Source organism: Mercurialis annua, linkage group LG5 (genome assembly GCF_937616625.2).
Source record: "Mercurialis annua linkage group LG5, ddMerAnnu1.2, whole genome shotgun sequence".
Classification (NCBI taxonomy): domain Eukaryota; kingdom Viridiplantae; phylum Streptophyta; class Magnoliopsida; order Malpighiales; family Euphorbiaceae; genus Mercurialis; species Mercurialis annua.
In genome coordinates this window covers 7336335-7351558 of record NC_065574.1, presented here as the reverse complement: position 1 = coordinate 7351558, position 15224 = coordinate 7336335, and the positions used below count along the sequence as shown (strand labels likewise).

Here is a 15224-nt window from a genome sequence, read left to right as displayed (position 1 = left end):
CATTTTTTTAACGTAGAAAAAAGTCCAATTGGAATGTCATGTAATTAAGATAAGTCAATTTTGAAAAACTAGGTAAATTTTGAAAAAATTAACTAAATTGGAAAAAATTACTTCTAAAAAGTTCGGATGGATTTCCAATCATTAAATCTAAAACATATGACAATCCGTTGTTCTTCTTAGTCTTACAATAGCAAATAGAACTATTAAAATTGTCTTCATAATCATGATTTTAAATGCGAACTCTTCAATATATATAGGAAACAATAATATAAGTAGCTAGAACAAAATTATTTTTAGCTAGATCTATAGACAATAGACGAACACCAAATGCTCAATTTCAAAAATATGTTAAGCACGATATAGAAGTGTCAATTTCTTGTTACAAGTTTTGGGAACAAAACTAAACAATCCAACATGAAAATCTATAAAAGTGACGATCATATTTGATTAAAATTTTAACTACTAATAGAAGAAGAAGAATGAAAGTATACAAAAAACTGAAAAAGGCATATAATTTTAGTAGGAAGGGCTACAATTAAACTTGAAAAAAAGAGAGATTAAAAAAGAAAAGAAAAAAGTAAAGATAACGCATGCGATGATAATAATCATACATAAATCCAAAATCTTTAAAAGGTAAATATTTTCTATGATAAAAAGAGAAAGAAAATCATTTATTTTTGTTTGGAATTATATGAAATGTGTTCCTTTCTTGAGATGTACTCAAAGTAATGTAAAGACTTATGCACTCTTCTAATTAGGTCTCAAAGTTGTTATTGCTAATTCTTCTTTCATGCACAATAATAATAATCCTAATAATATGTATGACGGACCCATCCATCCTTATTATGTAAGTGGGTTACAATTAAATATAAAATAAATCATATTTTGCAATTATAATACGAATTTTAAATTTTAAAAATATCAAATATGAACTATCACATGTTCTACAATTCAAAATATCGGATAATTTTCCAATAATGTGGATACCAATATAGTATATATTTTGATTCTATATTAGCATTTTTTTATCGGACAATACAGTATTCCGAATTGCAAAAAAAATATAGTTTGTGACTTCACGTTCATTATTGTTAAAATTTAAAGTCCATATTATAATTTTAAAACAAGTTAAAGTTCATAATTTTAATTTTACATTTAATCTCTAAAATTTTACAATTACAGTCATTATTTTTGTTATTTTTTTAAATAGTGACTTACATTTGCTAACATAATTTAAAAGAAAAGGAAAAAACCAGGGATAAAAATTAAAAAGTCATTTATAATTTGAGCTTAAAATGAAAATATAAATATGTTATAGCACCAATCATAGAATAAAATGTAAAAGTTCAATAAAAAAATATGATCATATTCCCAACTTCTGCTTTTTATGTTTTCGAAGAAGCTATGCATATCAACATTTCCATTTCTTTCTTAATACTAAATTGCAACTCTTTTCATAAACAATCCAAGTTTATATGCTCACTCCAATATATTTGATTATTCAGTCAACAACGCAAATTACAAAAAATGACTATCTAACATCATTGACATTTAAAATTGCTATTTAAGATCCCTTTCTATTATTGCTATTTCAATTAATTGTTTAGTTTCTTTCTAAAGATTTTTTTTTTCAAAAAACAATTCCCACCACAACGCCAACGCCCCCCATTGAATTTCGGAAAACAACTGCTACCCTGCACAATTTGATTCATAATTCATACATTAGATTAGCAATTTTACATGTTTGATAATAGAAAACAATAAAAAATACATTAAGTTGATCATAACATGGATTTTTCATCTTGCTGAACAGAACCAATACAAATTTAACAAAATCTTCTCGTCGGTGATGGATCATAACCTAACTGCCAACTACTTTGAGAAACTCGCTGTACATGTCAAACAGATATTAACGCTGCACTACAGCATCATTGCGCGCACGGATGAACAAGAGCCGAAACCAGGCATAAAATTTATGCATTATATCCATATGATCTAGCTACTCTCAAATTGACAATTTCAAGGAACCAAATAACTCATTAACATGTATTGACAGGTGAAAACATGTCATCCATGACGCTCCGTGTTTTTGGTAAAACTGGTGATATGACGTTTCCTCTGAAGACTTCTTGCAGCTCTACTTTCTACCGCTTGCTTGCTCCAACTCGTGGCTTGCCTTTAACTTCGGATTCCTACAGTGAGATTAGCAAGTATTGAACATAATGACTAGAGTTTTCTATATTAGTTTAGTGATGTATGAGATTAGAAAGCAATGATGCATTTAATTGAGTTTACCTGTGGCACATGCAGATAAATGTGGGTCTTAGCAGTTTGTGGGTTGTGATTTTCGGCACCCTTACTCCAGTCGTAACACACCTAGAGACAATAAAGTGAGTATCAGTACCATCCTCTTTATCAAGATTTGTGTGTTTTAACCTTGTCTAAAAAAACATTAAAAGTCGTTTTAAGCAGTGAAGTAATAGTAAAACTCAGATAAGTCAAAACATAAACATTTGTGAGATTTTCAATTTTAACCTTTAAAAGGTGATATAGAAAGCATTTTGTGAAAGAGAGTACATTCATCAATATTTATTGCACTGAAATTAAAAGACCCGCTCAGGGAACAGATCGCAAAATTTTTAGTTACTATTAGTTGCTATGATAATAAATTTGCTCATCAAAAAGTGTAATTAATTGCATGTGACCGACACAAGAGAGAACACATATTGCCAAAAGTACAATCACTGTCCACAAACATTGGTGGAATAGGCATTACCGAATATGCAAATAATGAGCCGTCGTTGTTAAAAGCACCGGAGGATATAGGGAGAGGACACCGTGCCATAGCCTGAGAATCACAATAAATCAGATAATCAACTACAAAGAATAATCAAACATCTCAATAAGAAAACAGCACATGATGGTGACGATTAAGTCCCATGTATTTTGTTACTTACGCAACACATTTATACCACCATTAAAAATATCAAAATCAACCCTCATTATACCCATCAAGAAAGTGAAGAATGAATGAGAATGAAAACTTAACAAAAATCAAGTAGTCACCAGCTAAACCATGAACACAGTCAATGCAAGTCAAATAAACATAGGTGCGGAAGCAGCAATCAAGCCATAGACTTGTGTACAAGCATGCCATATTTATGCAGACTTTATTTTCACATTTACCTAATGCATCTTATTTACATAATCATAATCTCAATTCCCAGCCACCACGAATCACCATCAGACATAATCATCCATGGCCACATATGTAGCCATATATACAAAAGGTTTTATTTATTTAACAACTTCAAAATAGAGGGTACATAAACAACCAAAAAATCCATTTTTATTTAATTATTTTCTGAAAGACCAAAAGAAAATACAGGTTTTACACATTTGCCAAAAGTTTAAAGAAGAAGCAAACATAATTTAAAAAACGGATATCATTAAAAGAATCTGGGAAAACCTTGAGTCTTTGTTTGCTATCCTTGTCCCAGAAATTAAAAGCACCATCAGATCCTGAAGTTGCAAACGTGTGATGTACCTGAAGACAATCAAGTGTTAAAAATTTCAAATAAAATCAAGACTATCAATCAAAACTATGCAATGAAGTTAACAGATATTGAAGAACAAAGAAAGAGAAAAAGGCATGATCTTAGGAATCACTATTAAAGTATTATATAAGATAAAGATAAAATATATGAAAATGACACCAAGAACATCAACAGCAAACTCACCGGATGGAAATTCAAGGAGTTCACTGAGTATATCTCATTGCCATCTCTATGGCATTTAAAAGTGAAGTTCTTACTTTGTTGTGCATCGTCTAGATGATGCACGCCAACCCTCCCTTCAATTGAACCAACCTATGCAGAAAAAACCCGTGTATAGACACACGAGAAAAAAAATCAGTATAGCATAAATATCACGATAACAACAATAACTGAAAAACATCCATATCGATTGCTGATCACAAATTAAGTCTCATGTTTTCTTGTGTTCAGAAATACATTTATTTATGTACTCATTAATATGTAGCAATGACAAGGGAAGTCGCCAACTATAACATGGGCAACACAACAAGTAAATACATAGCAATGACAGGGAAAGTCGCCAACTCTGACATGAGCAGCACAACAAGTGCTGTGTGTGCTATCCTTGCAAAGCCTATTCTAAATTACTATTTTACTCATCAAGAGACACATCGAGAACAAATGCCCACAAAAATGAGTTAATAGTGATATATTTAAACAAAACTAAGGAACTCAAGAAAAGACAACAAGAATGAAAACAAAATGGAGTACATACCAAGAAGCCTTGCTGATCCGGAAAGGCCGCAACACATCTCGTCTGATACTTCAAGGGAGAAATGATTCTCTTGTATTCATTCTGTTAGCGTCCAAACGATTATTAAAATTGAACAATAGAAAAAACACTAATAAGCTTAAATTGAATATGTTCTGCCATAATTATTTTTCTCATGTCCTTTAAACACAGCATAACAAGGTATCTTTTGTAATTTAAATCTCCAAACCAAAACCTAAACAGTTTTAAAAAATATAAAGCGATCTTTGTAAATATGAGGTATTAATGAATTGAAACTGATAACTGAAGATCAACAAATCTAATAAACCCCATCTTAAAAAGAACCCTAATAAAGAAGTACCATAGTGGCATTACCAAACAATGGATCATAAATGTATAAATTTATAAAATCCACTTTTTCTAAGCATAATCCGAGCTAATACTTTTATAGTAATCACTTAAACATTATGGCATAGTATAAAACGTTAGGGTTAGCCACGGCATAAGCCAATGTGAAAAGACATTCTAGTAATCTTGTAATAAGAGACACCAATACCTGAGGTTGTTGCAAGTTAAAGACAATTATATTTCTATCTGCAGTGCCAACCACCATCAGAGGATACCGCACTGTCATTGTATAACAGCGATCAGGAAGTTGTTGGGTATGCACCGGATTAGGCTGCCTTGTGTCCCAGTACCTAGATGTAGCCAACACCAAGACTTATCAGAAAACAGTCAAAGATGCACATATCACCAGAAACATTGCAAGGGATAGACACATGCATGATACTGGAAGTAAGCAATATATCATGAAAACTTTTGGGTTATTATCTTGACAAGTACAAAATCCTAGAATTGGTAGTGCCACATAATAAACTTGGACAAATATTTGCTTTAAAATAAAGCTAATATTATCTTAAGAAAGGAAAAAAATCAAGTCGTGTTGATTACTGACATTTTTTTATCATTTGAAATGAGAATTTGAGGAAAACCTTTTCACCATAAGTTTCATATTCCCCTACGTTACTAAACTTGTACAACCAAAATTATCACTTTGATCTTTTGCTCTTCAATGATTTTTTAAAGCAACAGAACATCAAAGTTTCTGAAGACCACAACATCCACAAACTACCAAATACGAAATATAGCACTTTAGTACGCCAAAATGCCAATTAAAAAGTAGGACGCGACGACACATCACAAAAAGACTAGATTATTGAAAAAAAGAAGTTACTTCAAGGTCTTGTCCCAACTTCCCGTGGCCAACAGGTTCATCTCTGGAATCCATGCAACTTCTTTAATTGGTGCATCATGCATGGCAACAGTTACTGGTTGACCACCAGATAGCAAAGGCCACATTTTCACTAGTTTGTCACAGCCTCCAGAGAATACAGTTGTTCCGTCATCCTTCCAGGTGGAGCATAAAGCCTAAAATCAACAAGAAAACGGAAACAAGAAGAAAAGGGAATTAAAAGACAGGGTTAGAACTTCTTTTAACAGGTTTAAGAAACAGGAAATTTCAATAATCAATTACCGGTTGATCATGATTTATTTGTGTCTTGGGCACACTCCCTACTGTGGTTCCACTCCTTGTAATTTCCCAGCATCTTACCTGTAAATTTTTTGAGAAAATATCGGTGTCACAAACGTATAACCTAGGTTTGGAATCAAAATTAAAGAACTTATGTTATGTATAAGCCAAGTTTGCAAATCCATAATTCGATGCACATTAAAGTAATTCTAGTTATATACATGTTCTAAACAAAGAAAAAGTTAAATCAAAACATAGCTGGCTTAATCTTACTGAGTTAAATTCAATTAAACTTCCATGGAGAAACTTTAGAAAAGAATAACAAGCAAAAAAAGCTAAAAGCACAGTGAAACATCATTTCATACAGATAACAGTAAATCCAAAGTTAACAAACCTGATTATCCCAAGAAGTAGCAACCAAGAAATTGGCCTTAGGACTGAAACAGAGACTCGAAACTGAATCGGCAGGAGGTTGAGCCACCTACAATCAAAGCTGACTTCCATGTCAAACCAATTTTCACTCCAATATCATGTATGTGAATATGATCATAAGAAAAAGTTAGTTAGATTAATTTTTTATTTAGCCTAAGTTGAGTACAAGAATAGTTTTTAAAGGCGAAAGGTGCTTCAATGCACCCAAGGGGTCGTAGGGCCCAAGGCGCAAGGCACCCACCCTTTAGAAATAAGGCGTTGAAAGAAAAAAAAAATACAATAGAATATATAAAAAGTACCATGAATATCTAATTGTCATTTCAAGCAAATCTTATTATCAAATCAAAGTAATCGGACTTCCTACACAAGGTAATTAGAAGGTATACATAAAGCAGTATGATATAGTCACATAGAAAGTAGAAACATAATTTATTCTAATTATTACACAATTATATATGTTAAATTAATTTGTCCGAATAAAATAGAAAGAAAGAAACCGAAGGATTTATAATTTTTGTTTGATTTTAGAAGAAAAACGGAATAGATTAGGTATATACTCTGTATTTAAATACTCTATCCAGTTCAATATTAAGAAGTTTCCATTTACCCTTAATTTATCTTGCCATTTCTCTCTTTTTATTCTTGGGATTTCTCACCAATCAAACTATCTATTTTCTCATTGATTCTTTTGTTATTTCTTCAATCAAACTACATCATTCGATTACTTCTTTCTCTATTCTTTGATATATTCTGGAGTTCTCTTCTAATTTTTCTTAAAATTCAAGCATTACAAACCCTAATTCCTCAGCAACAGAAGCTTCTAATTAAATTTTATTCTTCTTTTCCAACTCTAAAGGACACACGTCCTCCGTTTAATTTGCATCCCACTGATACTCTCAGTGTCACTCCAGAATTAAATACAACAAAACTACATTCTAATAGCTGTTTCGACTGAAAACAAAACTAACTAGCTACTAAACCGTACATAAATAAGTAGCCAAGGTAGACTAAATACAAAATTAACCTAACTAACTTTCTCAAAACAAATTTTATCATTAAAGATTATCTATACTACGCCACAACAACTAAAGAATCAAATAAATAACAATTGCTTTTCTCTACTTAAAGATTACCAGTACAAATTAAAGAATTAGACTAAACAAAATAATATGCAGTGATTAACAGTAACATAAAAAAAAGCGAGAAATGGAGAATACAGATTACCTCAAAAGATTTGTTAGGGTTTGCATTAGCAGTAGCAGCAGCCCCGAAAGTAGCCATTTTACAGTATCTTGTAAAACAAAGAAGAAAATGAAATCAATTACTGCGTAACTAAAACGTAAAATTAAAAAGGTAATGCAGCTTAGGAAGATACTTACCAGTACAAGAGAGATTCTTGAGTATGTGTTTTTGAAAACGTAGAGAGGGAAATTACAAGAAAATAAATGAAGAATATAAATGCTTAAGAGTTGAGGGATGCAATTTTTATGAGTGAAGGGTTTATATATGGGAGAGCGTTGGACGAGTAGCGTTCGTGTAACGCCGGCTGGTTCTGCTGCAGTTTAACGCTAACGGCTTCACTTATTTAACGGCGTCGTTTAAACTCTCTTATAATACCAATTTTTATACTGGGCCTGTGATTTTATAATGGGCCTGTGTATAGAACGACGTCGTTTATACTCTCTGCTAATCCCTTTCCAATAAAATTTCCCTTTCCTAATTTTCCCCCTTCTTCTTCACTTCGAAGTTCATGGCGTCTACTTCTGTTCTTCCCGTCCCCGGTAATTCCCCATTTTTTTTCACTACTCACTCCTTTTTTTCTTTGCTTAGTTTTCTTGAAATTTTATTTGAACTTGGATTTTATTTGAGCTCAGTTCTTCTCTTGGCATGTTTCACTTCTCTTACTAGTCCTCTGTTTGATTGTTCACTCAACAAAAAATGTGTTTTCTTTGCTGAAGTATGAAATTCTAGCGTTTTATATGAGATCAATGGTAAATAATGTAAAGTCGGTCAGCCAAGTTAACCTGTCAAGGGCTGGAGTCTCTCTTACTTTGTGTATATAAGGTGTTTGATAAAATGTCTAAATGAGTTGCTTTAGCAACAGGGATTTTTTTTTAATTCTTTTTTCTTTTGTTTTGTTATCAGGGAGTTACAGTGAAATGCAGACTACAATTAGCAGTGTTCCTTTTGGTATTTCGTGTGGACTGGATCCCCAAGTGGGCGATTTTAGTTTACAAACCCAATACAAGAAAAGAAGAATATCTCCGAAAAATGATGATGAATCGTGCGAGTTTTTACGAGAGATTGAGTATTTATTACCCATTTTGAGTTTGGAAGATTACTATGTGAAGCCTTCATTAACTGATTTAGCTTCCCAAGAACTTAGTGATCCTGGTTATTGCAGTCGTGTTCCGGGTTTTACAGTTGGGAGAATAGGTTTTGGATGTGTTAAGTTTCTTGGGACTACGGATGTTAGGTGGTTGGATGTAAATAAGATTGTGAAGTTTCGTAGGCATGAGATTGTTGTATATGAAGATGATAGTGACAAACCAGAGGTTGGTCAAGGTCTAAATAAGGCTGCTGAAGTGACTTTGATTCTACAAGTAAGATTACATGACTTAAACAAAAGGCGGATTCAAAATGTGGTAAAGAAATTGAAGGAGAATTCTGAGCAGCAGGGAGCTAATTTCAGCTCATTTAACCCGGAAAATGGTGAATGGAAGTTTTCAGTTTCCCACTTCAGCAGATTTGGTTTGAGTGATGATGACGAGGAAGATATCACTATGGATGATGTTGCAGCTGTTGAAGAACCTGTTGAAATGATCAATGGTGAGACATCTGATGCAAATAAAGCAACCCGTGCAGAATTTGATCCAACTGGTCCTATGCTTTATCATTCTCTTCCCACACATCTTGGCCTTGATCCTGTAAAAATGAAAGAGATGAGGATGTTAATGTTTCCAGTTGAAGAAGAAGAAGAAGAAGAAGAAGAAGAAGAGATCGGGAATTTGAGCAGTCACTCACAGCAGAAACTGTCATCTAGTAAAGACAGTGGAAGATATCCTTTGCAGAATTCCACTCAGAAGACAAGCCAGAGAAGTAGTGCTCTTGCTATAAGGAAGATGCCACTGGCTCTGCTCGATTATAGAGCTGGTAGTTTTGACTCCAATTCCCCTGGTAATATTTTGATGGCCCAGCAAAATAAGGGCCTGCCTTTAAAGACTGTAAGAGAAGGATTTAATCTGGACCTTAAGCATGAAACACCAGTAACTGGAAGCTATTCACGCAACATAGTTGATGCTGGTTTGTTCATGGGTAGGTCATTCCGTGTAGGGTGGGGTCCAAATGGTGTGCTTGTTCACTCTGGGGCTCCAATTGGATGTAATGGATCTCAAAGGCAATTATCATCTATAATTAACATAGAGAAGGTTGCATTTGACAGAGTGGTTAGAGACGAAGATGACAAAGTTAATAAGGATCTCGTTGAGCTGTCTTTTAACTGTCCTTTGAATCTCCATAAATCTATAAATCATGAAATTAAAGATGTGGAGGTGGGGTCCTTCAAACTAAAGCTTCAAAAGGCTGTCTCTAATCGTATAATGCTTTCAGAGATTTGTCGGAGTTATATAGATATCATTGAGAAGCAGTTGGAGGTTCCGGGGCTGTCATCACCTGCGCGATTGGGGTTGATGCATCAAGTTATAGTCTGGGAATTGATAAAAGTTCTTTTCTCTGAAAGGGAAAGTAGTGGACAGTCGAAGTCTATGGATTCTGACAATGAGGAGGATATGATGCAGGATATAAAAGAAGGTTCTTTGGAGATTGACCAGGAAGCACTTCCTCTTATCCGAAGAGCAGAGTTTAGCTGTTGGTTGCAAGAAAGTGTTTGCCACCGTGTCCAAGAAGATGTGAGCTCTTTAAGTGAATCTAGTTATCTTGAACACATTTTCTTACTTCTATCTGGGCGACAACTGGATGTAGCTGTGGACTTAGCCATCTCTAGAGGAGATGTTAGGCTGGCTTGTTTGTTAAGTCAAGCTGGTGGATCCATGGTAAACCGCAATGATGTCGCACGGCAGCTTGATCTTTGGAGAGTCAATGGGATGGACTTCAATTTTATCGAGAAGGAAAGAGTCAGGCTATATGAGTTGCTTTCTGGTAACATTCATAATGCATTAAATGGTCTGAACATCGACTGGAAGAGGTTCTTAGGTTTATTGATGTGGTATCGCCTAGCACCTGAAACATCTTTGCCCATTATTTTTCAAACTTATCAGCATCTTCTTGATGATGGCAAGGCTCCATATCCTCTGCCCATTTACATTGATGAAGGACCAGCAGAAGAGGTTGTAAACTTCTCAGGAAGGCATTTTGACCTCTCATATTATCTTATGCTTCTTCATGCTAAAGGAGAGAGTGAATTTGGCTTCCTGAAGACCATGTTCAGTGCCTTCTCTTCAACAGATGACCCACTTGACTACCATATGACCTGGCATCAGCGAGCTGTGCTGGAAGGGGCTGGTATTTTAGCTTCCAATGATCTTCAAGTTCTTGACATGGGGCTTGTTTCTCAGCTACTGTGTATTGGACAATGTCATTGGGCAATCTATGTGGTGCTTCACATGCCCTACTGTTATGATTATCCATACCTCCAAGCTACAGCTATTCGGGAAATTTTATTTCAGTACTGTGAAACTTGGAGTTCAGATGAATCACAACGCCAATTTATTGAGAGCCTTGACATTCCACAGGCATGGTTGCATGAAGCTATGGTATGCGATTGCTTCATATTTCCAACTACTATTCACATCTCAAATCTAGTTTGGTATAAACTTGGTCTTAGATGACAATGTATGCATGTTATAATATCGCCAAAATTGACGCTGTAAATATCAATTGCAACATCCAAATTTATATTTTCTTTAATATCCCCCCTGTCCCCCTTCTCCTTTCTTTAAATGCATATAGTTGCACAGATAGTTCTTTGTTTAATTTTTTGAAAGAATGCAGCTTGTCTCTGCACCTATTGCACCTACCTTTTGCTCATAGACATCAATCAGCTATAAGTTGCACCCAGAACTCTTTTTCTATTGCAGACACACAAAAATAATTATTCTTTTTGCTCCTGTTATGTCCAAAACTTCAAACTAATTGTAAGTTCCATTCTGCCATTTCCCATGAGGTGATAATGGTAGCTGACCAGTATCTGTTTCTTTTAATGTGATTCCCATATTAAGACTTGTTTTGAAATAGCATTTTTCCTTGCAATGTATTGCAAAAACCTTCCCGCATGGATGTGTGGTTTAATCTGGTTGCTTTCACATGTAAGAGTTTGCATTTGCAAGATTGTTATGCTAATTAATATAATAAAACCTGTTGACTGCAGGCAGTGTACTTCAATTATTATGGAGATCTTTTCAAAGCGCTTGAACACTACCTTGAATGTGCAAATTGGCAAAAAGCTCATTCTATTTTCATAACTTCAGTTGCCCACGAATTGTTTTTATCAGGTAATTCTTTTACTTGTTAGGCATCTTCCTGCACAAATTTGGTCCTTTCTTTATAAATTGATGTTAATTCCTTATATATGGGTGAGCATAATGCAGTTATAATTAAAAAGCCAAAATGAAGTTTTTGGTTATTTCAGTCTTGATTTTTTAGTTTTTTTCCTTTCTCAATTAGCTCCTAGTTCTATACATTTTCTTTTCAGTTAATTGCTTTTATAAAAATGTATCAGAAAATATGCCTTTTTATTGATCGTTGACTGTAATTTTTATGAGTCATACTTTTAAAATATTTTTGTCCGTACGTAATCAAATCAAATAAATGAGCAAACAGAAATTGTCAATCAGCTCAGAAGACCTTCTATTCATTAAAAATTTAATTTATTGGGCAATATTCATAATTGAGTATGTTCGAGCATTCTCATAAGAACTTCGCTTGTTACTTGTTTGGGATGGTTCAGACTTCAGAACTAAATGCTTCCAACTGAAGTCCTTTAGATCTTTCGGCTTGATTATTACTTGTGCTCAAGTTTCTGATGTCTAATTTATGTTTTGTGGTGATGAGCTTGTTAAGTTGTTTCTTTTTCCTTTCTTAATCAATTAATGCAGCCAATCACTCGGAGATATGGAGGATTACAACTTTAATGGAGGATTACAAGTCTGAAATTGAAAATTGGGAATTGGGAGCTGGAATTTATTTATCATTCTATTTGATAAAAAGTTCATTTCAGGAAGGCTTCGATACTATAAGTAAACGGGTGAGAAAATCTACCATAAAGATTTATGCTTTAGATCTTAACATGCATTCTATGCTCTACATATTAATCAACTTCTGGAGTAACTAATTCCGAGTGAACTGGGCTCGATAAAAATTTATTAGCTCAAGCGTTGTGTTCCCATTGATGGAAAAACAAAAGGAGAGCTATGCCTCAATTGTTTTGCTTAAAAACCCACTCAAGCTTGGTAGATCATGGGCATTAAATTTGTACGAATTTTTCCAAGATGAAATACAGCATTTTCCATGTTTGGTGTAGAGATATTTTTCTTTTCAAATGCTGTTTTTTTGTTTAAAGGTGATGCTTGTTAATTTCGCACTTGACTGTGATAGCCCTCTTGATACCTTATTGTAGCTTTGTAACTAGTGGCCGTAGCTTGTCAATTTTTCTGGAAATGGTACAGAGAAAGATGTTTTTGTTCACAACAGAGAAAACTTGTTTAATCATTGGAATTCAAAGAATGAACAAGAAAAGAAAAATATAAGGAATTTATAAACAGAGTCCAGCCTCTAGATAAGGGATATCGTATTCAAATTACAGACCAGTAGCATAGTCCTACCGGTACTGGATTGCAACAGGGAAGAGAAATGAGTTTTATTTCAGTTATTTGATATCATTTTAATTAAATTTACAATGTTTAACTACGGGGAGCATCCTTCTTCCTCATGAATAGTATTAATACACATGACCTAATCTTTTTGTATATAAATTTTGAACCCATTTTTGTGATAGGTAGGCATTGGAAAATCCTGTCGATACTTGAAATCTGTTGATCCTTTGTTCCTTCTCTTATGAGTTCTTATAAAAACTTTTACAGGAATCTCCTGAGAGCAAAAGTTCAGAGTGCAGGAATTTCCTCAGTCATCTGAATGAATCATTGGAAGTTTTCAGCGACCGTTTACCAATTAATGCAAGGTATTCTAGTACTTACCTTAGCACCATATACTTTACAATCAATGATCACCGACATATGCTACCATCTTTTTCTACCTTTATGAGTTTCAAGCAGGCTTCTTGAATTTTGAAAAAGAACAAAATCATAGTTTCATGAATTACTATGTTCAAACTTGGGTAATATTGACAATGGCTTCTTTTTTTGCCATTTGCTCCTTTTACACTGCTTTCAAAACACATTTTCTCATGCAGAAGTTGTTTAATTACTTGTACATAATTGTTGAATGAGTCTCTATGATCTTTTCTCCACATTGTCTTATAAACAAGGCTGTGTAAAGTAATGACTGCTTCCTACACTGTGATTTTTGATGTCGAGGTCTTTATAACACAAAAGAGTATAACTTTTATAACTGAAAAGCAAATACTCTCACTAGAACGGAACAGTATATGCAACATATCAGAAAAGTAAACAGCCACTGCACTAAAGAAGGTTCATTGGAATCCCTTCTTGCGTCTCTAGACATTTCGTTTGGCTTATCTATCTTTGCATGAAGATAAATATCAGAAATTCAAACTTCATTGTTTTTGTTATTACGCATAATTATTTTAAGATTTCATATTATGCAATGAAGAACATCAACATTTGGTAAACAAAGGATGTTGATCAAAATTCATATGTTAAGACAATTAAGGGATTCATACTTGTTGTTGATTCAGGAACTGACTTTTTAAGCTTAATTTTAACTTTAGTTTTTAGTTTTCTTTCCTGAATTCATCTATTGACCGATAAGATGAAATTTTGCTAACGAGATGGAGAACACAATCTGGAAATGATAAACGTCTGATCACTAACATGTTTTTGTTGTCAATATCGCAGAGTAGCATACTCAAGGATGGCAGAAGAAATTAGTGAAATGCTTTTATCTGTTGCCGCCAATGATTCAACACGCGAAGATCAATTAAGTTGCTTCGATATTGTATTTAATGCTCCAGTTCCAGAAGACCTGCGCTCCAATCATCTGCAGGATGCCGTCTCTCTCTTTACATGTTATCTCTCAGAGATGCCTGCTTAGCGGTCCCTCAATTTCGAATTTGATCCAAAAAAAGTTGGGCAAATGCAGCATTTCCCATTGTAAGCTTGCTCTTGTAATCGATTTTGATTTTATATTTGTAGAAATAGTCATTGCTTACGCTGTTTGGAAAGTTTTAGAAACTACAGGTAAACTCCTAGCTGAGAGTTCGTGGCAATGTTTGTCCATTCTTAAAAGGAATGATTATTACTAATTATTGTGAAATTCAAATGAGATCCATATAATCATCACATTAGTTTAATGATGTAATTTACAATTATTTTCAATCAATGTACTAATTGCTATGGTATTTAGTTAATTAGATTCCAACTTGGACTCAAAATAGTGAAAATTTTATTTTCCTAGCTGGAAAATACAAAACAGGTAGACAATACAATTCTTGATTTAATTGTACAAATTTTTTATCCAGGCCAAATATAGTATTTTAAACCAAAACGATACATAAATATAATTTTTTATATTTTGAAAAAAGAAATACAAATAAAAATTAAATCATACTAATGTATAGCATATTATAAATTTTATAATAAAATGAATTTTGACGTCTACATCAACACAAATTAATTAGATTTTCAATAGTTCGAATCATAAAAAGATAAATATATTTATTTTTAATTATAAAAATTAAACACTTATTTTAAAAAAATAAACATTTATAGTAGTAATTTGTAAAGACAATCAAAGAATG

General features: G+C 33.5%; 2 protein-coding genes across 3 annotated transcripts; one reads left to right on the top strand and one right to left on the bottom strand.

Annotated features, from left to right (window-relative positions):
• Nucleotides 1–1722: 1722 nt before the first annotated feature.
• Nucleotides 1723–7785, bottom strand: LOC126680969 (protein RAE1). Of its 2 annotated transcripts, XM_050376294.2 has the most exons (12): nt 7651–7769; nt 7496–7562; nt 6234–6320; nt 5843–5920; nt 5543–5736; nt 4865–5006; nt 4312–4392; nt 3741–3869; nt 3470–3547; nt 2777–2848; nt 2296–2376; nt 1723–2192 (listed from the first exon to the last, which is right to left on the bottom strand). In XM_050376294.2, exons 2-12 carry the CDS (start codon nt 7550–7552, stop codon nt 2145–2147), a joined length of 1047 nt encoding a protein of 348 aa, XP_050232251.1. In that variant the 5' UTR covers nt 7553–7562; nt 7651–7769; the 3' UTR covers nt 1723–2144. The 2 variants fall into 2 exon arrangements, with proteins under 2 accessions (XP_050232251.1, XP_055961971.1); XM_056105996.1 differs by lacking the exons at nt 1723–2192; nt 2296–2376; nt 2777–2848; ... (2 more) ...; nt 4312–4392; nt 4865–5006 and having other exon boundaries at nt 5539–5736; nt 7651–7785.
• A 164-nt stretch (nt 7786–7949) lies between these two features.
• LOC126680968 (nuclear pore complex protein NUP96) lies at nt 7950–14834 on the top strand. Its single transcript, XM_050376293.2, has 6 exons — nt 7950–8052; nt 8417–11043; nt 11658–11781; nt 12385–12533; nt 13369–13466; nt 14323–14834. The coding sequence occupies exons 1-6, from the start codon at nt 8022–8024 to the stop codon at nt 14516–14518; spliced, it is 3225 nt and encodes a 1074-aa protein (XP_050232250.1). The 5' UTR covers nt 7950–8021; the 3' UTR covers nt 14519–14834.
• The last annotated feature ends 390 nt before the right edge of the window (nt 14835–15224 follow it).

What these genes read in the sequence shown, in the direction of transcription:
- LOC126680969 (XM_050376294.2), bottom strand. Translation starts at nt 7,552, where the DNA reads ATGGCTACTTTCGGGGCTGCTGCTACTGCTAATGCAAACCCTAACAAA. An exon ending in AGTTGGGACAAGACCTTGAA is followed by an intron (nt 5,007 to 5,542) that starts GTAACTTCTTTT and finishes GGCTACATCTAG; the next exon opens with GTACTGGGACACAAGGCAGC. An exon ending in ATAGCAAACAAAGACTCAAG is followed by an intron (nt 2,849 to 3,469) that starts GTTTTCCCAGAT and finishes TGTGATTCTCAG; the next exon opens with GCTATGGCACGGTGTCCTCT.
- LOC126680968 (XM_050376293.2), top strand. Translation starts at nt 8,022, where the DNA reads ATGGCGTCTACTTCTGTTCTTCCCGTCCCCG. An exon ending in TTCTGTTCTTCCCGTCCCCG is followed by an intron (nt 8,053 to 8,416) that starts GTAATTCCCCAT and finishes TTTTGTTATCAG; the next exon opens with GGAGTTACAGTGAAATGCAG. An exon ending in CATGGTTGCATGAAGCTATG is followed by an intron (nt 11,044 to 11,657) that starts GTATGCGATTGC and finishes TGTTGACTGCAG; the next exon opens with GCAGTGTACTTCAATTATTA.